The sequence below is a fragment of the Podarcis tiliguerta genome (assembly GCF_965153285.1).
Source record: "Podarcis tiliguerta genome assembly, chromosome: 1".
Lineage (NCBI taxonomy): Eukaryota > Metazoa > Chordata > Lepidosauria > Squamata > Lacertidae > Podarcis > Podarcis tiliguerta.
Window position 1 is genome coordinate 55,671,507 of NC_139534.1, and position 25,427 is coordinate 55,696,933.

The 25,427-nt window shown below is 43.6% G+C and overlaps 2 protein-coding genes and 1 pseudogene across 6 annotated transcripts in view; all 3 read left to right on the forward strand.

Annotated features, from left to right (window-relative positions):
- The first annotated feature begins 5,143 nt into the window (after nucleotides 1–5,143).
- LOC310670992 (olfactory receptor 10V1-like) lies at nucleotides 5,144–6,089 on the forward strand (annotated as a pseudogene). Its single transcript has one exon. The product of its transcript is annotated as an olfactory receptor 10V1-like (transcript).
- A 6,044-nt stretch (nucleotides 6,090–12,133) lies between these two features.
- Nucleotides 12,134–13,123, forward strand: LOC310670976 (olfactory receptor 10V1-like; the record flags this gene model as incomplete). Its single annotated transcript, XM_083426875.1, has 1 exon — nucleotides 12,134–13,123. The coding sequence occupies exon 1, from the start codon at nucleotides 12,182–12,184 to the stop codon at nucleotides 13,121–13,123; it is 942 nt and encodes a 313-aa protein (XP_083283001.1). The 5' UTR covers nucleotides 12,134–12,181.
- An 8,248-nt stretch (nucleotides 13,124–21,371) lies between these two features.
- Nucleotides 21,372–25,427, forward strand: part of STX3 (syntaxin 3) — a 41,683-nt gene continuing 37,627 nt past the window's right edge. For all 4 annotated transcript variants that reach the window (XR_014505673.1, XM_083416246.1, XM_083416245.1 and 1 more), the window contains exon 1: nucleotides 21,372–21,742. Coding sequence is in view for 3 of the 4 variants with exons in the window: in XM_083416246.1 (XP_083272372.1) it covers nucleotides 21,713–21,742 (30 nt within the window). In the remaining variant the exon portion in view is untranslated. The remainder of the gene's footprint in view (nucleotides 21,743–25,427) is intronic.

The following is a 25,427-nucleotide window of genomic DNA, read 5'->3' on the forward strand; positions in this document are numbered from 1 at the left end:
GTTGACATTCTCTCTATTAGGCGTCTTGTGTGTGGTCCCTGATTACCCTGTAGGTCAGCCCAGGAGTGTCTAACTTTCTGAATGCTGAAGGTTTTTGTTCTTTTGCAGAAGATGAACACTTTATGGACTAAAAAGTTTGTTTGAATCAATGTGGGCAGAACTAGTTTGTCTTATGAAAGGATGAACTTGAAATGAATTTTCCCAACTCCTCAAAGTGGCAGCTCCTCTTCAGTGGCTACCAATATTTTGTGATGGGCCAGGTGTTGGGTTGGGGGCTCGGAGGGAGAATACCTGAACATGGTAATACCCTGTCGCACCATGCAGTGACAGCTCTGTGTTGCAAAGAAGAAAAAATGTAAGAAGATGAGAGAAGATGACAAATGCAAAGGAAAATAATAAATGTAAGGAGGAGGAGCATCAGAAAAGAAGCAAATCAAATGAAAGCAGGGTTGAGGATGGGAGGTGAGTGCAAATGAAAGGAATAAAATTTAAAATAAATGCAAGGGTTTTTGGGGAGCATCTCCTTCTGTATCATCTCCATACTATTTGGGAGCCTGGGGCTTAATGCTGACCTTAATGCTGCCTCTAATACTACTGTGTATATCAAAGGGGAAGTTTGAAGTAGGTTGGGAGGTACGGTAATTTTGAAAGCTGCTTCACTTCTTGACCTGCTTTTATCTGAAGCTGACCACTTTTTGTGCTTCTGACCGCACCTGCAGCAGTTTCCCCAGCACCAAATGCTGTCCACAGCCTGAATAGGACTGGCAATGGCTCTCCAGCATTTGAAACAGGGATCCTTCCCAGCTGCAGAAGCCAGAGAGGGACCAAACCTGTCTGCATGCTCAGTATGTGCTCTGCCTCTGCCCCTAAGCTATGGCCTACCTGAATCGCATATATAGTGATCATTATAAAGAGGATCAGAGAGCAGCAAGTCTCAAGCTGCTTTCATACTGCAGTGCATGTGCTTCAGATGGTGGTTGAAACACTGGAAGGAGAAAAGGTGCAAGTAAAAGCATTTACTTTTAAGGTGTTATAAAATATTCTTCTATGCAATAATAGTAATTGCCAATCTTCACAAAAGACCAGGTTTCTGCTGGATTATTATTGGAAAATGGGTTGCTGGCCCTGTGCATTGGACACCAACCTTTGTTTGGGGGAGTGCTTTTTGAGGGGCGTGACTGCTATTTATCCATCAGAATGTTTAGTATAGACTCTTTAGTATAGTTCTTTCAAATTCTAATATATTACATCTCTAGGGAAAGTGATGCTAACAAACGCTGCAACAGCTACTGTTTTCTTTAAGGATGAGAAATAACCTTGAAATTAAATTGTCCCTCTCTTCGGACCTTGAGATTCTTTCTCTTATTTTGGGAAGTTCTGTAGAACTTTCTTAAATATAAATAAGTAACATCCTATTGGGATTTATGGATAAAATGGTGAGAAAAGTTGTTAAGGAGGCAAACGTTCTCTCTCCGCACCCCCCGCCCTCTGTTCAGACAAATAATTTCAAGACAGAATGCCTTAGAGGCTTGTTAAAACAAAGAGATCTCTTATGAGACATGCACAAATTAACATAATTCTCTGACGGCCATGAAAGATGCTTTAGGACATTACAAGTTCATGCATCAGAGAAAGATACTTGGTCCCCCAAAGATAAAGTTGTCCCTTAAGAGGAGGCAATTGTTGATCTGGGCTAAGAGTCTTGCACATATATGCTTCAATTCTCAAGGCGTGTTCACCCTCAGAGAACTGGCTGTAAGTTTATAAAGTTTCAATTCTCCAAGGACAATTCTGGTGTAAGTAAATATTTACACTGCCACTTTCAGACTCAACTCCATATCTAAGTGTAGTTCAGTGGAGAAAATGGTTGGCTTGCATATGGAACACCTAGGTTGAAAGCTCAGATTGAGTAGTATTGGAAAGTAATTGTTAACTTCAATTCCTCATAAGGAAAATACATATAAATACATATATAGCACATATCAAGTCATGCCGTTAGTCCATCTAGCTCATAAGTGACCAACTTGGAGCCTGTGGGACATGTAACTCTTGCCCTTACGGCTAGCTGATTGCTCCCCCACTGCTGCTATTGTCCTTGAACTTAACTCCACTTCCAAAACTGCCACCAAATTTGCTCAGGCTATGCAAAAATTCCACCACCCAAAATCTTAATTTTCAATTGGTTTTATCTTTCTCCATTGCAGCACTGAACTCATCAATGATTGCTTTCCCTTGCTGGCTCTTGCTGCTGCTTTTCTTTTTCCACCTATAGACACGCCAGGTGGACAATCTACTCATCAGCGAAACTCTACCTTGCACACTCCAAGGTCACCTCTTGCCACTACTGCTCTCAGTACTGATCTGCACTGAATTGAGAATAACAAGATTTTTCTCATAAAGGTTCTTATTTCTGGCCTACATATGAACCTAGTGCTCCAAAGTTTCTCAACACATATCCTGCCCCTTTCTTCTTATTTATTTCTCTCAGCCTCTATGGATCCCTAATACTATTTGAAGACCACTTTGCAGTGTCATACATCTTATAAAAAGATACTTTTCATTCATTAACATGGAACAATACCTTTCCTTTTTCCATATTTTAACTGTATTAAAATCTGGAAACTTCTTCAAAGATGGTGACAAAGCGGGCAAAAATTGATTTAAAAGGATGGATTCCTCTTGGCCAATCCAGAATGAAGGTGATACACGGGAAGAGGAGATGTAGAAGTTATTACTGGATAATTAAGAGCTGTTTCATCTTCAGGAAAGAGCCCCAACAGCAACCAATAACTAAACTATGAAAAAATACAACAAATACAACTGCTGGATTCACAGGTGGCCTATATGTGCAGCAAATCCAAACCCTCAGTAAACTTTCAACCAGTGCTTAGAAAGTTCATTTCAGTTCAAGTTCGTCCTTTCATAAGACAAACTAGTTCTGCCCACATTCATTCAAACAAACTTTTTAGTTCATAAAGTGTTCATCTTCTGCAAAAGAACAAAAACCTTCAGCATTCAGAATGTTAGAAGCTCCTGAGCTGAACTACAGGGTAATCAGGGACCACACACAAGACGCCTAATAGAGAGAATGTTAAAAGATGAACCTTTCCACATAATTGTATTTCCATACTAGAAATGGCTTACTCTGCTTTGTGCCAACAAAACATCATTTGCTTTGTTCCTTTCTTTATTTGTGCTTTCTGCTGCAAGCTGCTCCTGTTGGAAGAGAGTGACTCTCTTCAGCAGAGAAGATAGAGGAAATGCCATGCAATCCTTTATTATGGTTACTTAGCAAACGTGGTTAAGTGACCAAGCATCCTTAGCAACAGCAGCACCTCTATATCCACCTAATAAGACTTTGGACATTGCTTCCACAGTTTGCTTTCTTTGTAGATGTCTGATGGACTTTTTTAATGAAAGCTAGGAGTCTGGGCCTATTCCTGGAGAAGAGGAGGGAATAGACAAGAAGATGAACTAGAAATCATTTGGAGTTGAACCCCCAAATGAACTTAATGCACTTTAGTTCACCTGCCAATTATGGGATATACTTTCAGCTGTAGTTCAGAGATTTTTGAACTAGTTCAGGAAACTTCATAGAGCTCAACTAGTTCATTCCAAGCACTGCTCTCAATGCAACCATGAGCTTAGAAAAATATTCTGCATCATCCACAGTGCTTTCAGACTGTTGCTATTTTCAGTGGGATTCAGTCATATATTGGAAAATTTAGGCAGCTCAGCCAAAGTCTGTGCAATAAAGCTGGTTCACCTCCCCCTCCCCAACCCCCCTTTTTGTGGCAATAGGGAAAGTGTCAGGACAATGCAAAGGAAAGTATGGGATGACACCTGATGCAAGGTCATATAACCTCTCTGCAAACTAATCAGAATGAATTCTCAATAAACAGTCAATAATGTCTACCCTCCCAATTTTGGGGCAAGTAAATCAGGCTGAATGTTCACTAAACCCCTTGCTGATAGGAGCTGTGGTGAGAGGCTGCATCAGCAGTTCACTCCCAGGGGGCTGTAGAAGATAGGTTAAAAAGTCTCAAATGCCGGGAGATGTGAAGAACAGATAGCAGCTGCTGATGTCAATACAGGTAAGAAAGACACACACATGGAAGCACAGATCTTCTAAAACGGCTGCATGTGTTGACCCAAATGAGAGTGTTTTACAAAGGAAATAAGGGAAGGAAGGAATAATTTTGAATTTAACAGCAACAATAGGAAAGAAATATTCATATCCAGGTTGCTGCTCGTATGTTAAGCCAACTGAAGAAGAAAAGAGAAAAAGATACTTCATTTAGCAAGTTTTCTTGACTGTACCAGGGTAGGAAAGTAGGTAGATATTTTTTTTAATGTACTAATAAATGACTATCCCTCTAAGAAAGTACAAACAAAACAAATAAAATATGTACTGATATGTCAAATGCACACAAACACCATACAGTGAGAGTTAGGGAGAGAGGGTAAAAAAATAAGCTTCAGGCTTTTTTTGGGGGGGGGGGAGATGGAGACAGATTATCACGTGCCAGAAATCTAAAACCAAAACCTCACCCTATATCCAGAATGCAGGAATTGCATAAAGAACACCCTAACCGCTGAGATAAACTATGATATGCTGTACTTTTCCATGTATAACACGTCCCGGTGTATAAGACGCCCCCTATTTTGGGGGACTCCAAATTAGGAAAATGGGGGGAGATTGCCCAAGGTTGTTGAGCTTTTTTCTTTTGCTGAGCTTTATTATTTCATTATTTATACCCCGCCCATCTGTCTGGGTATCCCCAATCACTCTAGGCGGTTTACAGCACATAAAAAATTGTAAAACATTTCAGTATCAACCTAGCCATTTAGAGGCAGTGTAATAGTTGCTCAGTTTTAATGGATGTAGACACCTCAGTGAACAACCTACTCTAAGAATCTGATCTCATTCTTGTTAATAGCTGCCTACAGAAGTCTGAACTTCACTTTTAAAGGATATGTTGATCAATTGCACATTCACTATCAGCCAAGTTTGCAACATCTTCCCTGTTTGTTGCAATTCAATTTATTTGTGTTACCTAATTTCCTGGTTGCCCAATGCTGGCTTCTCAGTAATGTTGTCCTCTCTCCTCTTAACCCATAGCAAGCTGATGTGCAGGTTTATATGGGGACTGAAAACCAAACTGGAATTATACAGTTCCACTTCCAGCCATTCACAACACACCCAGGCATGAGGCAGCTGATTTTCTGGACTTTTCTGATTCTCTACGTGCTCAGTCTGTTTGGGAATGCTACCATTGTTCTCATCATCTACACCATACATTCTCTTCACACCCCAATGTATTATTTCTTGGCTAACCTGGCATGTCTGGAAATTGCTTATTCTTGTACCATTGCACCCCTCACTCTGGCCCACGTAGCTTCTGCAAGAAAGGTCTCCATCACCTTGGCTGGCTGTGGGACCCAAATGTTCTTCTTTACCTTCCTGGGCAGCTCTGACTGTGTACTGATAGCCATCATGGCTTATGACCGCTATGTGGCAATCTGTCACCCGCTCAGCTACAGTCATCATGAACTGGAGTGTGTGTGTGAAAATTGTTGTTGGGACCTTGGTCATGAGTTGCTTCTTTGGCATTCAGCTTTCTATCCTGATATTGACTTTGCCTTTCTGTGCCAATAAGGAAATCAACAATTTTTTCTGTGATTTCCCTGTTGTCATGAAACTGGCATGTGGCGATACCCATTTCCATCAAACTGCCTTTTTCATTGTCAGCATTACTGTCATCACCATCCCTTTCCTCCTAATCTGTATCTCCTATGCCTTCATTGTGGCTGCCGTCTTGCGGATCAGCTCTGCCGCAGGCAGGCAAAGGGCTTTCTCCACATGTTCCTCCCACTTAATGGTCGTCCTTCTGCAGTATGGCTGTGGCAGTTTGATATAGCTTCGCCCAAGCTCCAGCTACTCACCAGAAGAAGGCCGGGCGGTGTCTGTGGTCTACACCTTTGTCACTCCTGTGCTGAACCCCTTGATCTATAGCATGAGGAACAAAGAGTTAAAGGATGCCCTTATCAGAGCCTTAAAAAGAGCTGTGCTGCCCCAGAAGAAATGACAGCATTGAATCGCAGCCAGGGAATGGTACACCGTCTGCTGCAATGGTATGGTGGAACTGAAACCACAGGTCAGTGATGGAAGGAAGCATAGGTAGGCTCTGTGCCTCAACTGTGCCTCAAAAGGAATGTTCTTTGCCTATAGCAGAAGTTGCATTGTGTGGCCAATTGACCTGAAATCGGTATAGGTATTCTTGAAGGAAACGAATCAAATGCCCGATTGAAAGCAAGCAGAACAACAGCTACACTAGTGACACTGAGTTCTGTTTTGATGGGAAGGAGAACCTGGACAAATTTCCAGCCACAGAGAGAACTAATACACTTCATTCAGGAGCCTGAAGATATTGTGAGGTAACAGAAGAAAAAATACCCCAAGAAGAGGCTGGAATGATGTCATCAAAGGAGGGTAGCAAATGAGGCAGACATTAACCTCAAACCAGACTAGCCAGAAATGCCTGATGGGACTGGCATGGGGATTTTGGACCTCGTATTCATTGGGAGACTACTTCCACTGATGATTCTGTTTTTTGTTAATAAATGCACAAACAGGCATGCACCCAAAGAGAGTCTATGATGTTGTTGTTGTTTTAACCTCTGAGCAGAATGGGACAAGGAATGACACTTCCTGTGTGACATTCCAGATTATAAAAATAAGAAGACCACAAAAATTATTGATTGCTGTTCTAGTATACAATACACAAGGTTATAGTAACACAAAATTCCCTACTATTTTGGGCGAAAGTAGGGTGCACTTTCAGCAGAGACACAGAATACTTCACACTGCACACAATTTTCCCTACACAAGATGTGATATGAGCACCAATTTTAATGCAATTAGACATATTCATGGATAAGGCAGCAATGGTGGTGATGACATGTGGATGAACCAGAAACATCATTGTTGGTCCATTCAGATGTACCTCCACTGCCCTCCTGTTGAAGTGATTTTCTGCCCACCCAATATGACACTAGCAGGCTTTAGCCTCATAGAACATGATCCCATAGACCAGAGGTGGCTAAGCTGTAGCCCTCCAATGGTCTTGGACTCCAACAACCAACAAACCCATCAAGCATTGCCAACAGTAAGTGTCGAAGGATGGGAGGGGTCATCCAGCAATGACCAGATGTCCACAGGCTTCCCAGCCCTGCCATAGGACTAGCACTGATAATACTAACATTCCTTGGGTGAGTGAGGCTGGGGGTCATACCTAGTAAGGCGTAAACAAGGTCCTATATATGCAGATTAAAACAAAACATGAAAGCAAACTCTCATGTATATATCTAAGCTGTGGCTGAAAGTGCTGTGTGTTTCCAATGGGCAGACAACATTCTGCTTGAGATCTGCTGCAGAGGCCCTGCTGGTAGTTCCAGTTTTGAGCAAAACTTCAGGGTTGATTACCTATTGGCCTTTATAGTGCCATACCTACCAACTACCGATGTGATGTGATATTTTCATGGTTTTCTTATGTATATGCTTGCTGTAACCTGGTCTAGGTCCTGCAATGAATGATGGGGTATACACTTTTAAAATAAATAAATCATGTTCATGTCAGAGAATGTTCCATGTGTATAACATCAGCGCCCCTGGATATGCACTAGAACCATTGGACAAGGAAAATGAAGAGGGGGTTTTGGGGGGAGGGAAGGGGAACCAATGGACAAAACGTCTTTATAACTGGCCTATAAATCTAATTTACTTTTTCAAAGGCAAAAATGTAGACCTGCAAAAATGTGTAGCTTGTGTGTGTTCTGCGTCAGTTCCTCACTCACATCTTCACTCCCTCCCTCCCCATCAATTCAAATTCACACCACCATTCCCAATGTTGCTAGTGAAGTCATCCCACTGCTATCTTGCTTATGACTGTATTTATTTATACAAGAATCAATTCCCACAAGGCATCCTGATGCATATTTAAAAAATATGTAAAACACACATATAAAAACTGTTAAAACTGTTGCATATATTTAAAAACTACCATACTTTTCCAAGTATAACATGCCCCCATGTATAAGACTTGAGTTTTTGGGGACTCAAATTTAAGAAAATGGGGGGGGGGGGGAGAGATGACCCAGAGTTGTTGAGCTTTTGTGGGGGGGGGGGCATTGCCCAGGCTGGTTGAGCTTTTTTCGGGGGGAAATCAGAAAATCACTAACCCAAATCACATGTCGATTGGTGCAACCAATCACACGTCTCCCCCCCCCCAACGCACTATCCGTGTATAAGATGTGCCCCCCCTTTACATTATTTTATAGTAAAAGACACTCATCTTATACACAGAAAAGCACGGTATTTCTAAAGCCATTATATATCAAAATCACTACAGGTACCAATTGGTACCTGCATGCACTAAGAATATGAGACACCATTTATATTCTTACTAACTTGCGATTCTGGTGTGAGGTAAAATTATTATTATTTAAATTTACATCTCACACTTCCTCTCTAATGAGCCCAGGGTGGCAAACGCACAAATCCCAAAATAATTAAAACATCTAAAAACAATTCCAGCATAAATGCAGACTAAGGCCTGAGCACACACAGCACTGTATAGTTCGCTAGGCTAGATCCCCAACACAGGTGTAATGGTTCTAGGGGTTGCTCGTGCGTAAATCGGCGCCACACCTGGGTGGGTTGCCTGAGTGAACCCTTTCTGTCTGGACAGCCACTCGCCCGTGGCTGTCTCAATCGCTGGCAGAATCCGTCAGTGGGCGTTTCTTGAACTTCTTCCAGCAAAGAAGTTCTTTGACGCCTAGTTGCCGCCTACTCTCCCTGCGCGGAAGCCTTCTGCGCAGGGAGGGAGTGGGCATCAGAGGACTTGTGCTCTCCCCGCTGGTCCCCGGCGAGGAGTCTTGGAGCCACCTCGCCAATTCCCCCATCTGCCCCCCTTCTCCACTGGTGCTACGTTGATTTCCTTCCCCCAGAAGATGTGCTGCTTCTCTCCCTCCCGGGACGCTCTCCGGAATCCCTCTGGAGCCCTCCCTCTCCCTCTGGCTCCAATGGCAGTTCCCTGACAACAGGCTATCAAAATCCATGCTCTCATGGCCCTAACACTCTCCCCCTCCTTGTCACTGATCTTCTGGTTTACACCTGCCTTGGGACAGGAGAGAAAATGGCTAGAGCACAAGTGGTGAAAAACCTGAGCTACACTGGGGCAAACGTGGCAGAAAGGCTCCTTCGTTGGTGGAGATGGCCACGATGAAGTATTTTTGCATGCTGAGAGAGCAATTGGTATTGAATGCCCTCCCCTCTAATGGAGCAGTGAGTTGACTCCTTGTCTCCCTCCCTCTCTGCTGCCCTTTGTCCTCAGAGAGCAGGGACCTCTACTCTTGTTGGCTGCTTGTATGTGATTTACTTTTATGGGGACTTTGATGCATCACTGAGGGATTGGGATTGCCTTGCTCCTCTAAGGATCTTGCAAGGCTTATAAAGCCCTCAGAGCTAGAGTTCTCTTGTGGAAAGGGCAGCGGCATCCAATATCAGCTTGGACAACAAGTTAGTAAGATTATCCCAGCCAGTCAGCCAGGAAAAACTGTTCTACCCTTCTCACAATAAAAACAGTTGGGCATACAGTTGAAGTAAATCAGGGCCAGAATGGTACTGCTTGCAATTGTCAGAAGAGTTTAGGCAACGTGTCGGCTGCAGACATTGAATTAGTTGTGAGCAAAAATAATGACCACAACGTTGAGCATTGTTCCAGGCAAATGCTTTCCTAGGAGGGATGTGAGGTTCTGAATGGGAAATATTCTGGAACATTTCCTTCTACAGAAATATTGCAGTTCCCCTTTGTGTATCAAGAGGTTAAGCCTAAATGGAAGTTGCTTTTGCCATCTCTTTGTATCACTTTCATTGCCTCCTAATGAAGCCAACACTGGAATAATAAATAATGCTCAGTTATTTACATTTGACATTCCTATTTGCAGGTGATGTGGAAAGTGTTTCTAGACTATGGCTGTGCCATAGCATGCAATTTCACAGGCACTAGAACAGGAATAGACAACACAGTGCCCTCTAGATGTTGTGAGATTCCAGCTCCCATCTGTCCCAGCCAGCATGGCCAGTGATGAAGGGCAACAGCATCTGAAGGGCGCCACGTTGGCCACGCCAGCGCTAAAAAGACAACTGCTGTCTTTTAAGGTGACATCCAAATCTTATTTTGCAAAGAGGGAGGCTTCCACCTTCCAGTGGAAATGTAGTTTTCTTGGCCATTAAAATGAAAAATGCCTGGGTACTCGCCACCTGTACTCCAAAATAGTGTGTAGAAGATGGTGGTGTGGCAAATTCTACATTGTCATACTAACAATAGCTTAAACAATAGCAGCAAACACAAAAGTAGTAAGACAGTAGAATTAAAAATAGAAACAATTAAAAACATCAAAACACATAAGGAACATCTAAAAACATAAGAAAAATTTATAATACTAGTGGGCATGATTCAGCAAAAGTTAGTCAATCCTTCTTTTCCTGATGCTCAGGCTTGAGAGATGGTACATACATTTCTAACATGACACCATCTCCACACAAGAAGAAGGAGGTATCAGTAACCTTGTGGGGACAGCAAGATTTTTATTTTAAAAATAAGATTTTATTAAAGCTGTTTCATAATACAATAAGATAAGAGAAAGTAATCCAAACAAAAACAAAAACAGAGAAAGAAAGGGAAGGGGGACCACAAGATTTTGCAGAGGGGAACTAAGGGGAGAAACTTCCCCAACAGTCCAGTGAATACTGGTAGACACAGAATGCTGATTGTTGTGGGTGGAAAACAGAAAACCAGGGTGGGACCGGAACACATTATCCTAGAAGACAGCATTGCTGGCTGGCTGGAAACCTGAGCAGGACCACTCTGCACTGCAACATTTTGTCATGGGTCTCACTTGTCACAACTGCTTCCATTCAATAAAAACAAAATAGGATTTGAGTACTTTTGGATGGAGTGTCGATTTAATTTTAATGGAGTAAAACCACAGGAACTCTGACATGCAATTGTTTTGCAATCCCTAGCTCAGTAAAGCAAGAGCAATGTAGAGTGCCAGTGTAACGGCTATTTATTGTTTATCTAATTTTGTACTGGAAGCAAATACAAAATACACAAGTGACACAGCTTGCAATCTAAGCATCTGATTCTAAACACATTTCTCTGGAAATTCCATTGATTTCAGTGGAACTTCCTTCTACTGAAAGTCTGCAAATAAAATTAACAAGGCAACAGCATAGGGAGAGATGGGTTTCGCAAAAGATTTAGTGAAGATAGTACAGGGAACTGTTAACTGATAGCAGAAGGAGCAGGAGAAGTGAAGCTACAGTGGTCTATGAAAGGATTGCCAAAAGATGTGCTTGCAGAATGTGAAATGCTTTACAGTCCTGAAGTTTAAACTTACTCATTATTTGCAGAAGCATGAACTGAAATGCCTTCTGGATTATGCCTGTGCTGTACAATTTCATGCAAGCCAGAAAAGAGGATATTGACAAGCTGGAATGTGTGCAGAGGAGGGCAACCAAGATGATCAGAGGTCTGGAAACCAAATCTTATGAGGAATGGTTGAGGGAACTGGGAATACTTAGCCTGGAAAAGAAGAGACTGAGAGGAGATATAATAGCTATCTTCAAATATCTAAAGGGCTGCCGCGTGGAAGATGGAGCAAGCTTGTTTTCTCCTGCTCTGGAGACCAGGACCCAAACCAATGGTTTCAAGTTACAAGAAAAGAGATTCTGGTGAAACATCAGGAATAACTTTCTGGTGGTAAGAGCTGTTCAACAGTAGAATGGATTCTGTCAGAAGGTGGTCTTTAAGCAGAGATTGGATGGCCATTTGTCCTGGATGTTTTAGTTGAGATCCCTGCATTGCAGGAAGAGGGACTAGATGACTCTTAACGTCCCTTCCAATTCTATGACTCCATGATTCTACAACAGCTGTTGTCTTGCGAGACGGAGATCTTTATTTGCAAAAAGGGGGAGTCTGCCCTCCAGTGGCTGCTTGGTTTATTGTACATGTTTAGAAATGGATGTGGCCTGCTGACATCTTGGTGGTGATATCACTTTCTCTGTCATCGGTCTCTCTTTTTATCCCGTGCCAGGTCATATGTACCAATTCCTATGGAGAGTGAAAACCACACTAGCCTGACCCATTTCTACTTCCACCCCTTCTCAACGGTCCCAGAGATGCAGCTGTTGCTTTTCTGGACTTTTCTGGTCTTGTACCTACTCAGCCTTTTGGGAAACTCTGTGGTTGTGTTCATTGTCCGTACAGAGCGCTCCCTCCACACTCCCATGTATTTCTTCTTGGCTAACCTGGCAGCCCTGGAGATTGCTTACTCCTGCGTCATTGCCCCACTCACCCTGGCCAACCTCCTCTCTGCGCAAAAAGTCTCCATCTCTTTGGCAGGATGTGGCACACAGATGTTCTTCTTTATCTTCTTGGGAGGTGGCGACTGCGTCCTGTTATCTGTTATGGCATATGATCGCTATGTGGCAATCTGCCACCCACTGCGCTACACTACCATAATGAGCTGGAGGGTGTGTGTGAGTCTTGTAGCTGGGACGCTAGGCATGAGCGGAGTGTTTGGCATTCAGCTCTCCATCCTGATACTGCGCCTTCCGTTCTGTGGCAATAAGGAGATTGACCATTTCTTCTGCGACTTCCCTGCTGTCCTGAAGCTCGCATGCAGCGACACCCATATCCATCAGACAGCCCTCTTTATTATCAGCGCCGTAATACTGACTGCCCCTTTCCTCCTAGTTTGTGTCTCCTATGCCTTCATTGTGGCTGCCATCTTGCGCATCCGCTCTGCCTCAGGTAGGCAGCGAGCTTTCTCCACCTGCTCCTCCCATTTAATGGTTGTTCTTCTGCAGTATGGCTGTGGCAGTTTGATATATCTGCGTCCCAGTTCCAGCTACTCGCCGGAGGAAGGTCGAGTTGTGTCTGTGGTCTACACCTTTGTCACTCCTGTGCTGAACCCCTTGATCTATAGCATGAGGAACAAAGAGTTAAAGAACGCACTCAGTAGGACACTAAGGAAGGAAGTGCTGTCCCAGTGAGAGACTGGGATATTCTAATGTGTTTTGCAGTGGCGTAGCATGGGTTGTCAGCACCCGGGGCAAGGCAAGTAATTTGCGCCCCCTAACCCGGGGCAAGGCAAGTAATTTGTGCCCCCCCCCCCCGCTGCACTGTCCCTCCCCCAGATAGTCCCGCGCTCTCTCTCCACACCGCACCGCATGCCTGGCACCCCCCTCCTCCACAGTGGGCGGCGACCCGGCGGCTCGGTTCGGATTTGCACAGCCAGCACTGCAGTGAGAGAGAGTGAGTGAGCCAGGTAGGGGCAGAGAGCTGCGAGTGCGAGCGCCCCCCCCCCCAGATGTTGCGCCCGGTGCGGCCGGCCCCCCCTTGCACCCCCCACGCTACGCCACTGGTGTTTTGCACTGTGGTAGGAATTCACAATACAAGCAGCCAAACACACATCGGTTTTTATGTGGCTGAGGACTTATTTGCACATGCACACGAATCACTAAATGTTTTGTTTATTGAACATTCGTCCTAGTTTGTTTTCAGGGACATTAGACAACCTTGGCTGTTAAATGAGCATTTGTGCCGATTTGTTTGTGGGGAAGTTAGATGAAGTTGCATCCACGCAAGTGTTCTCCCCACATTTCACTTCCCTTATCACAAAACAAAGGCTGATCTTTTGGGGAAGCAGGTTTGTTGTGCACGACCTCGCAATCCATTATAATTGCATGACCTGAGTTTGCCAGTAGGTGATGGAATCCCACCCCAAACTAGCAAGAGCCTGGAAATACCCTCAGTCACAGGTTGAACCACGGGCACTGGTGCAAATTAGTGCATTTGAGGTGTCACGATAGTTCTGTCTACAGAGGCTGACCTTTGATTTCTGGACTCTGTTCTTCATATTGCCGTCATCAACATGGTAAATACGAAAAAAACTTTTCTATTTGTAGCAGAAAGTGGACTGCTTCTCCTCTTTGTTTGCCATCACATAATGGAACTGAAACACTAAATTGGAGAAGAAACTAAGCACATGCTTGAAAACCAGCCATCTAAGAGTGAAACAGATATGGTTGCCTAATGTTGTCAGAAGGTCCATTGCATATACTTCCTTTAACTGGCATAAAGAATGTTAATGTCTGCTGAAAGGAGTGGTCTTAATCTTATTGATTTACAAGAGAATTAGGGGTAATTCCTACCGTTATGCAGTGATATAAACTGAGATTTCTATTTTTTTTAAGTTCAAAATTCTTTCAAAACTTGACATGATCTACTTTTGACACATACATCCCCCATGGGTAAGATGGATAAAATCTGAGCCCAGAGAAAGACAACCGACTCTCTCTCAGCCCTGGACACAGCAGTGGGTGAGAGGGTGCTGTGGGCAACGTCCTCTTGTGGTTGTTTCTCTCCTCTCCTCCCCCCCCCCGGTCAGTTTTCCTTTCTCTCCCCACCCCACCACACAAAGAGAAAGAGAGAGAGTGCATATGCACACACACTTTGCTTTTCCAAAGCTGAGGAAAAGTCAGCTCCAATCGAATTGCAATGGGTTATCTTGGATTTGTATGATTTTATACGGAGCCCTGTCCCCCAAAACCACCATCAATCGAAAGCTCACCTTAAAAATCAGGTTTGGTGCTTGCCAGCAATGAAAAGCTTTTATGCAAGGCACAGGTCATCCAAGATGTTTCACAAAATCACCAACAAGAACACATATGTATGCAGGGGTGAGCTATGACTTGATGGCAGTTTTGACATAAGGCGAAGTGAGGGCAGAAGGGCAGTGCTCAGCAGTTTCATGGGCCCCATGGGAAATCCTCAATGGCATCTTTGGGTCCACTGGCATCATACTGTATTAGCAACCAGAACTTCCTAGGCTCTAATGGATCCTGTTCTTCCTAGCTTCATGCCCATAACTGGTACATCAAACAGCAAATTTTATCATATTTAAGTCTGTTAAAACATTCATTTTGAGTTGATTATGCACACTCGCCCAAAACTTTCTTGTTGCCTGCTAATGTCAGGTTTGCTGTTTCTCCACATCTTAAATATTGGGATGACTGCAGATTTTTTAAACTGTACGTGTGGCATTCAATTAGGCATTGTCCAAGTTAGAATATATTGTAGATCTCAGTAGCTCAAGAGAACTGGCTCAGTTGGTGCCTGGAAAGGGGTGGGGAACACATGAGGTGGGATGGAGGTTAGAATTATCCACTTTCCCCCTGGCAAGTCTATTGACCATTTTAACACCTTTCGGATAAATCCAGCAGGTGGAGCTTTTCATGATATGCAGATACAACGATGAGGGGGAACTTCACCTGATGAATATGTCTTCATATGAATGTTCAAAAGGTGGTGTTTGATAGTGGCTAAAAACATGAGCTGGGGAGACTATTGTTAAAATCTCACCTTAATAGCAAACATTAGGTAGCCCCAGGAAGCCTCCAGCCCACATGTTCATTATGAGAGCTCTGGCATGCCTGACAAGATTGTCATAAAGATTACTGAGATTTTGGGCAGAAAGCATTCTGAAATCTCTAAAAAATGCAGTATACATGTTTCCTATTAATACTCTTACAAAATGCTACGGGGAAGATGGCAATATCGCTGCTAAAATGATCAGCAGTGAAATAGTTAGCCTCACAGACAGCTAAAATGGCATCTTTACTCAAAAGTTATACAAAGTATTTGTCAGCCAGCGATGGAATGTTGAGCTTCTGGATTCCACGATCCTTTCTTGTCTCTGTGAAAGGAGTGCCATTCTAACACAATGGCTCTCTTCTTTATACAAACTTTATAGACTTCCAAGGATTCTATATGGCTTCTTTTCTTAAAAGCTAGGTCGGTACTCCCTCATCCTGGTTGAAAATATAAGAGATTGTGAAATACAAACCAGGAAATGTTTGTTCAGAGAATTCAGAACACAATGTGCTTCAAATAAAATTCTCTTCAAACGCAGAAAACTTTTCAACAATGTAGGCCATTATTTTAATGGTAAGATTGATAGCTTTAATCAATCAGTCCTTGAAGTGAGCACATCTTTGAATAAAAGCCCATCTGGTCATCCCACACATCGACCTCCAAAATCGTAGTTTCCTTACTACTGGTGACTTTTACTCAAGGAAAGGCTAATTTTGTAAGAGAGTGAGGTAGCCCATAAAAGTTAACTATTTGTTGTCTGGCACAGGGATTGGAAGCTGAAAGTGTGTGAATCTGCCTCCCAAAGTGCATTTGCCTGTCTTCTTGACCAAATTTTAATCAAGGTGTGGTTAAAAAGAATGGCCTCATAAGAATGATTTGATCCCTGGTTACACCACTGTCCATTCCTACTGTAAGGAATAGGAATATCAGTGTGGGAAGTTCCGAGGAGGCTCTCAGCCTCAAATGGGAAGTTACCAGACAGGATGTTATGCAGAAATTCTGCACTGGGTTGCTATTTATAGTCTTATCCACATGAAGCAATTTATGTTCCCGCTTAGCCATGCAAAAGCTCCATGACGTGCATCCTTATTATCCCCATTTTACAGGAAAAGTACAGTACTGAACCTTTAGAATTTACCTTGCAGACATCTGGATACCCAAGTTTCCCAAGTTTGTTGACGTCTTTACACTGGCCATAGTGTGGCAACTTCTAGATGTTTCTGGAATAGAACTCGCATCAAATCCACTGGGCAAGGGATATTGGTTATAATATTGAAATGGCTGCATGGGAAAAGTTGTGGAATGTAGATTTAAAATTCACAGCATGTTTTACAGCAGTCATAGGCAAACTCGGCCCTCCAGATGTTTTGGGACTACAATTCTCATCATCCCTGACCACTGGTCCTGTTAGATAGGGATCATGGGAGTTGTAGTCCCAAAACATCTGGAGGGCTGAGTTTGCCTGTGCCTGTTTTACAGCATGTTACACATCGAAAGAAAACTTTATGAGTATTTAACTCCTAGTAGACTTGCAAAAATGTGTAAATCAAAATCAAATTCATGCTGGAAATGTAAAGAAAAGGAAGGTAATTTCTATCATATGTGGTGGTCCTGTAAAAGAACAAAAGTTTTCTGCGAAACGATTTATAATGAACTGAAGATAATGTTAATCTGACAGGTAAAAAGAAACCAAGAGGGGGGATTATTAAAGAAAGGGGAAAATTTGTAGAATATCTGAAAAGTTCTGTCATGCAAGTAAGTTCATTAGTAGGATTAATTTAAATCAAGCAGTTAAAAATATTACTAAGACAAAAGGAACAATAACTTTAAAATGGAGTAAATTGGAATATGCAGTGTTAAAAATCTAAAGTAGAAAAGGAACCACAAGGGGGGGGGAGAAGTAAAATATGGAATTGTATTCAAAATTTGTGTTTGCAAGGTGTGTATTTGTTATATGGTAAAAACTAGAAAATAACATTTATACATATATAAAAGAACTCTCATCAGCCCCTGCCAACCTGGCTAATTCTCATGAATGATAGGAGCTGCAGTCCAGCAACATTTAGAAGCCCTGCAGCCCTGCACTGCTTACCCCTTGTTCACAGTATCCATAAATATGCCCCCACCCTCCCTACTGCTGGAGAGCGTTGTTCACACTGCTTGTTTTATTTCATATACAGTGGTACCTCGGGTTACAGACGCTTCAGGTTACAGACTCCGCTAACCCAGAAATATTATCTTGGGTTAAGAACTTTGCTTCAGGATGAGAACAGAAATCGTGCAGCGGTGGTGCAGCAGCAGGAGGCCCCATTAGCTAAAGTGGTGCTTCAGGTTAAGAACAGTTTCAGGTTAAGAACAGACCTCCAGAACGAATTAAGTTCTTAACCCAAGGTACCACTGTACTGCCATTTACATATTCTTTTTTGCAACTTATTACACAGTATGGCTTCATCGGAGAGGAACAGTCTACCAGGTGCCAAGCCCCATTGCCTATATTCCTTTATCTTTCTGCATTTCCCCAAGATCAATACAACTCTGTTCCATCCCACCTTTTCTGTGAATGGGGATCAGCACAAAATGCTAATGTGATTATCTCCATTTACACCTAAGCTAAAACTTAAATCTTGTCAGGTCGACCCTGTGTCTACCAAATCACATATTAAAAAATGAAAATGCTTTTCAGAGGTATCTGCAGAGGAATCTTGATGCCTGATTTCTACATAGTTATTTCGCATCATCATATAATTACAGTAATTTGCACGTTTCCTGAGACTTGTAAGCGTCCTGATTTTTTATCAAGGCCTCAAGGCAAATTATTTGCATACTGTGTAATTGTTTGTCTAAGAATTTTCAGCTTTCTAACAATTTCCCCAGCCTGGCAGTCCCAACAGAGTTTTAATTTTGCAGTGTGGAGAATGGGTGAGTGAATAATGAATTTTGTAACAGTAGATTTGCAGCAGTGCAATAGCAACATAACACAGGATGATAGTGATCTCAGCAGAGGAATAGACTTTAAGGAACGGTGGTCTGCACCTGGACCTTGTCTGCTAGCATCTCTGTGCATTGTGATTACCACCAGGGCAAGTTTACATGATCTGTTGTATTACAATAACAAGGATTCTTCTCCCTTGCCTCTATTTTAGTTTATACACTTAAAAGGCTGAAGAAAGCCAAAATGTATTATATCTCATTTCCCTACCAAAGAGCACCATTTCATTATTACAGCAACCCTGTAAGGCAGGGAATGCGAAAGATTAGTGTGTTGTGGAAGGCAAACCAGGGAGCCTTCTGACTTGTATTTCCAAATCCAATACTCCATTTAACTGGGAGTGAGCCTCCAACTTCCACTATCCCTGACCACTGTCCTTGCAGGCTAGGACTGATGGGAGATGGAATTGGAGGATGCTTGGAGTGCCACAAGTTTGCCACTCTGCCTTCAACGACCCCATCAATTCTCCTCTGCTATTCTTTATGCCTGGACTGGAGCTCTCTTTCCAAAAGTGCCTTATACCCATCAACGCATGTGAAACAAAACAAACGTTGCTGCTGCATTTTTGCACCCTTTTCTTCTTCTTCCTCTGGTCTCAGTCCTTTTGGACAGCTAGCTCTACAACGGGGTTTCCCAAACTTGGGTCTCCAGCTATTTTTGGACTACAGTTCCCATCATCCCTGAACACTGGTCCTGCTAGCTAGGGATGATGGGAGCCCCAAAACAGCTGGAGACCCAAGTTTGAGAAACTCTGCTCTACCAGGAAGGGCATAGCTGCCAACTTTTCCCTTATCTTGCGAGGAATCCTATTCAGAATAAGGGAATTTCCCTTTAAAAAAAAGGAAAACGTTGACATCTATGGGAAGGGCCCTTCTTATGCTACTTTGGTAAAATAAAATAAAAACCAGAGAAAGCAAACAGCAGTCCGAGAAGACTTTTGCTGAACGATCTCCCAGCCGAAGCCATGCATTTTTTTACACTTCTCTTAGATGCAAATCACGGTTCCTGGGTGGTGGTGGGAATAGTGGGGAGACCTATAAGCTCCTTGAAACAGGCTTAACTGAGAAAACCAAATCCATTGTTAGAACACGAGACTCTTAATCTTAGGGTTGTGGGTTCAAGCTCCACGTTGGACCAAAGATCCCTGCATTGCAGGGGGGTAGACTAGATGACCCTCGTGGTCCCTTCCAACTACAGTTCTGTTGTTCTAAGTAAATGAGGGTGTGCTCCACAGGCACGTACCTCCGCATGTGGTGGGAATGCCCCCAAATCCAACTATTCTGGACAACAATCATACAAGAAATATGCAAAATAGCTAAGTAAGTATTAGAAGTCACCCCAGAACTGGCCCTATTAAATATCTTCCAAAATAATAATGCCCACTCACATCATAAAGAGCTCATAACCCACCTACTCTCAGCCACCAGAAACATCATAGCCAGACACTGGAGAGACCCGTCAGGAGTAAGCATGGACCAATGGTACCAATAGTATGGGAAACAGCCTTATTAGAAAAACTAACCAATAAACTGAAACTGACATGGGGACAAATAGAAGAAGACACCTTCACCCTGGTATGGCTCCCCTTTATCACATACACAGCCCAACAAGACAGCGACAAGAATCCACCAACAGCATATGACTCAATATGGTTAACCTTATTCAAAAATCCCCACCCCACCCCCCACTCACACATGAAAACAAAGATGACCACAGCCAATCACAAACAACCACACCCATGGCCAACCCCAACCTCTCTCACCACCAAAGGAACACAAGCGAATAGTAAGATGCTGACACAAAACTCCACACATACATTAAGTAGAATAGAAGCATCGCCACCCCACCCCCACTCACCATGGCCCCCCCACCTCTTTCCCCCTTTTCTTCCTAATGTAACGCTAATGTCTCAACAAATAATAATAATAATAATAATAATAATAATAATAATAATAATAATAATTTAGTTATTTCTACCTGCCAATCTGGCTGGATTTCTCCAGCCACTTTGGGCGGCTTCCAACAAAATATTAAAATACAATAATTCATCAAATATTAAAAGCTTTCCTAAACAGGGCTGCCTTCAGATGTCTTCTAAAAGTCAGATACTGTAGTTGTTTATTTCCTTGACATCTGATGGGAGGGCGTTCCACAGGGCAGATGCCACTACCGAGAAGGCCCTCTGCCTGGTTCCCTGTAACTTCGCTTCTCGCAGTGAGGAAACCACCAGAAGGCCCTCGGTGCTGGACCTCAGTGTCTGGGCAGAATGATGGGGGTGGAGACGCTCCTTCAGGTATACTGGGCCGAGGCCATTTAGGGCTTTAAAGGTCAGCACCAACTCTTTGAATTGTGCTTGGAAACATACTGGGAGCCAATGTAGGTCTTTCAAGACCAGTGTTATGTAGCCGGCGGCCGCTCCCAGTCACCAGTCTGGCTGCTGCGTTTTGGATTAGTTATAGTTTCCGGGTCACCTTCAAAGGTAGCCCCACGTAGAGCACATTGCAGTAGTCCAAGTGGGAGATAACCAGAGCATGCACCACTCTGGAGAGACAGTCTGCAGGCAGGTAGGGTCCATAGGTGTCAACTTTTCCCCCTTTTTAAGGGAAATTCCCTTATTCCGAATAGGATTCCTCGCAAGAAAAGGGAAGAGTTGACAGCTATGGTAGGGTCTCAGTTGCGTACCAAATGAAACTGATGTGGAGAAAATGTCACTTGAAAAAAGAGACATTGCACATACTTTTGTAAACCAATAAATCATTAATTAAAAATGTGTTTAAAAAACAAAGAAAGGAGGGTGTGCGACGATGTCTCTTTAAGAGCGATTTCTGCCCAGGTAAAAGTGGGCGGCGCCTCTGCTCCCGTCCCCTCCCCTCTTGCCTCCCCTCCGCGTATGTCGCGGCGGATTAGCAGCTGCGGCCAGCTCAGCGCCTGAGGATCAGACACACACACGGGGGGGCGGGGGAGAGACAGATTTAGCTTCGCGGGAGGAAGGGATGTGAGCGTGCGTGGTGTGTGTCCCTCCCAGCCTTTGCACAGATGAAACTCGCGCGTCCCTGCTAGCGATCGGGGCGAGGAGGAGGAAGAGGAACCTTCCCTCTGGGCTGGGACTCCACTTCCTGGAGAAGCCCTCCTCCCCGCGCGGAGTTTCGGCGGGGATCCCGGCTTCACCTGGAGAGAACAGCAGGAGGAGGAGGAGCCACAGCAGCACCTGTCCAAAATGAAGGACCGGCTGGAGCAACTGAAGTCGGTGAGTGAGGAGCCTCCTTTCCTTCTCCTCCTCGCAGGGTGTAATGCTGGGCTCCATTGAGCGCCGCCGAGCTTACTCCCGAGTAAACAGGGAGGGGATCGGGCTTCGGGCAGGTATTGGCAGCGGGAAAGGAAAGGGCGAAGCCCCACCAGGGGGGCTAAAGGAACGAGGCCAGGTCTATTTTGAAGATGGGGGGGGGTCTGTATAGTGAGGGATCCTGTGTAGTGGGTACAGCGTTGGACTTTGACCCAGATTCAGATCCCCATTTGCCCATGAGACTCACTGGGTGACCTTGGGCCAGTCACTGTTTTTAAGCCTAGCCTACCTCTCAGGGTTGTTGTGGGGATTAAAATGGAGAGAGGGGTTAGCCGGTTTGTGACTCTATAATAAATGATTCGTGGTGGAGCCGTATGTGCTTCCTTGAGTTCCTTGAAGGAAATGCAGGATATAAATGTAGCTCACCATAATATAATTCAGCTGCACCTGCTGTCCCACCCCTTGCTTGTTGTACTCCCCGCAAGCAGAAGTAGGTTGAGTGGATCTGCTGTCCACACTGTGGGAGCAGAAGTGCTTAAACTCATTTTGAAGTAAAAATGAAGTTTTTCAAAAGTGGGGGATGGGGTTTGGTGGGAAGAGAGGAGGCTTACAGTCCAACAGCAGCAGCAGGTTGTAAGCTTTACCTGACAGAGGGACCAGAAAGGTGAATTTGCTTCCACCTGACAGCAGAAGCAAAGGGTTGTGAGACTAGGCACTGTTGTAAATGCTACACAGCTGCAAATACGTTTATTGCCGCTTGCACAGGCACAGCGTCACATTTGGGAGCTACAGCAACTGTCAGATCCTTGGCACATGTACTTGTAAGGTGGGGCAGTTGAATATGCATTTGTGTGTGCACAGTTTTGATGTGTGTGTTAAAAACAACAGAGCAATGTGAAAAGCTGGCTGGGAGGCAATGGGAAAGGAGTTGTTTCCTGAGGTTTGAAGAGAATTAATGGAGGGGCAGATTTGAGAAGATGATTCTTGGAAGGAGTTGGGGGTCTCCTTTTCCTCACCTCCCCCCACATGTTGCATGAAGAAAACTGGAGTTAGTCACTTCCTCCTTTTGGTTTCCCTCCATGTGACACTCCTCTCTCTCTTTCCCCACCCATGCACACAGACTTTCCACTAAATCATGTGCCCCAGGACATGGCTGTGCAAGATGTCTTGAAAGGGATCGTCACTTTGGGCTTAGGTACTAAATTCATATAACCTGAAACATAACCCTCAGGGACTTATAGCTGCTGTGGAGGAGCCCTTATTCGAAAAAGAGTGTTCATCCATTCATACTTTTGGGTCACTGTAGACAGAACATAATGCACATTCTCTCAGAACGTGACTTTTTCTTAGACAAGTAAGCCAGTTTCCTAAATTAACCTTTCAGCTGTATATAAAATACACGAAGCTAGCTTGCAATGAGAGTTTGACTGTGATTCTCGTAAAGTGCACAATCCTTGCAGAGTTGTTTATACATGTAAAGGGGCTGCACATAGTGTGATCTTAACAAGGTGGGACCCTCAGCGCAGGTTAATTCCTCACAGATTTTATTGCCAGAAGGTGTTAACTAGTTCAATGTGTGCCAGGCTAAGTAAAGGCCTAGTCATGCTCCTCCTTTCAAAGCTGATGGAACGGCCTGGTTCAAAACACATTGTTTTCTCTTACACCATGTAAATGACAATAATGGAAAGGGACACATTATGTTTGTGCTTGTTTGGGGTGCAGAGTTTGATTCTATTTCATCTCCCACTTTCTAGCACAACAAGAGCTCCATGCCTGTTGGGACTAACCGGTTGCCTAATTGTCGAGAAAGGATGCTGTGGAAATTGTGGCTGTGCTACCATGCCCCGTCTCCTTGCTCTTGCAGAGTTATGAAATGTAGAGCTTGGCCAGAAAGAAGGCTGGCAAGATGCCAAAAGTGGGCTAGTGCCACAGGCATGGCTTGACTAGGAGAGAGAGAGAGAGAGAGAGAGAGAGAGAGAGAGAGAGAGAGGTGCTCAGCTCTACCTGGAGAAACACTGCCGGTGCCCCTGAATTTGAAATGTATGAAGGGCTGGCTGCTGCAACTTGGTCATGAGAAAATGGTGCGTGCCCATATTCTACAAACTCGTGTCAGATTCATTTTTCATTTTTGTTTTAAGCCAGAAAAAGAGTTCTGAGGGATTGTGACAAGTTCAGTTGAAATATTGCCAAAGCTTGTAGTGCAAAAGTCATTAAACCACATAAATCTTCTGATGGGTATATATGCTGTGTCCCCCTTGAATGAGGAGTAACTCCTAGATACATCTTGCCCATTTTTCTGTAAACTATTCCAATCTGGTGGAGGGAAGTAGCAAGTGGCACCAAAAGTTACTTTGTTTATTTATTGTTTCATAAAATTTATATATTGCTAGACTGTATACAATATATTGCTAGATTGTTTCATAAAATTTATATATTGCTAGACTGTAAAAAATACCTCAAAGTGGTTTACAAATAGGTTCTGCTTATGAGCAGGCAGTAATGATTTCACACTTCATATGACCTGGGATTGAGCTGTGGCCATGTGATTGGAGATAAGTGGCAGCAGACAGAACTGGGAAGAGAGAAACTCAGTCGGGAAGATAAGGCTGACAATCCAGTGAGGGGGGTTATGGCAAGAGTCTTCAATGGGTGGGGCTGGTCCTAGCTTGGAACCTTTGTTATGCCTCCGATAAGAGAGAATATAGAACACTTATCTGGCTTATTTTTCCAGTTCAAGTGACACAGGTTAAATAGAAATGTCAAACAGATGAAGTCAAACTTCAGGTTTCACAGGCATAGCTTGCTTTCCACACGCACACACACACACACACACACAAACAAACACACACACCCAACACTGTTGAGGGGCAGTAGCACTGCTGAGCTGAAATATCTGAACGACTTTGAAACTGAACTAGAACTTGTCTAATGCTAGAAACTAATACCAGGCTGCAGCATAAGGAAATGAGGGGCCTGTGGCCTTGTCATATCAGAAGAGATGTCACTACCCTTTTCTGTTGCAAATTCCAGAACAATAACTATGCAAGTCTATTGTGGCAAAACCAATGAAGGGCGAGAGTCTTGGGATATCAGAAAGGATAACATGGCTACTGTTTTTGGTGGGTGCAAGTTCATGAGGTGTTACACATAGAGGTGCAACAGATTCATATACAATACAGAGAAGGCAGCAGGGGGCAGGAATGGGACCTTGAGAGAGATTGCAAGCCTGTGGCATCTGTATGTGAAGTTCAAACTGATACAAAATAGTCTATTACCAGTGGTAGTAATTGGTATGCTATTTCCCAGCTCTGCTATGGTAACGTAATGTCCATAATGGGAGAAAAACCCATGGTCTTGATGAAGACCTAAATCAGTGGAATCTAATTTGCTGATGAACCTTGGCGGATCAGTTTCATGCTGGTGCTTTCTGCTGTCTTCCTTTGTACCATGGTTTTCAAATAATGGTGACTTCTGGGTCAGCATCAAAATGTCCTGCAGTAAAATATTCCTCTGTTTTTGAGTTTTTAAATATATTGAGTTGTTTAATGCCAGGGTTGTGCCCATTCATTCTTTTGTGTAAATTTGTCCTGTTTGTCCTGTGTAGACCATATAAAGGCATTGTTGGCACTTGTTCCACCCTCCAGCATAT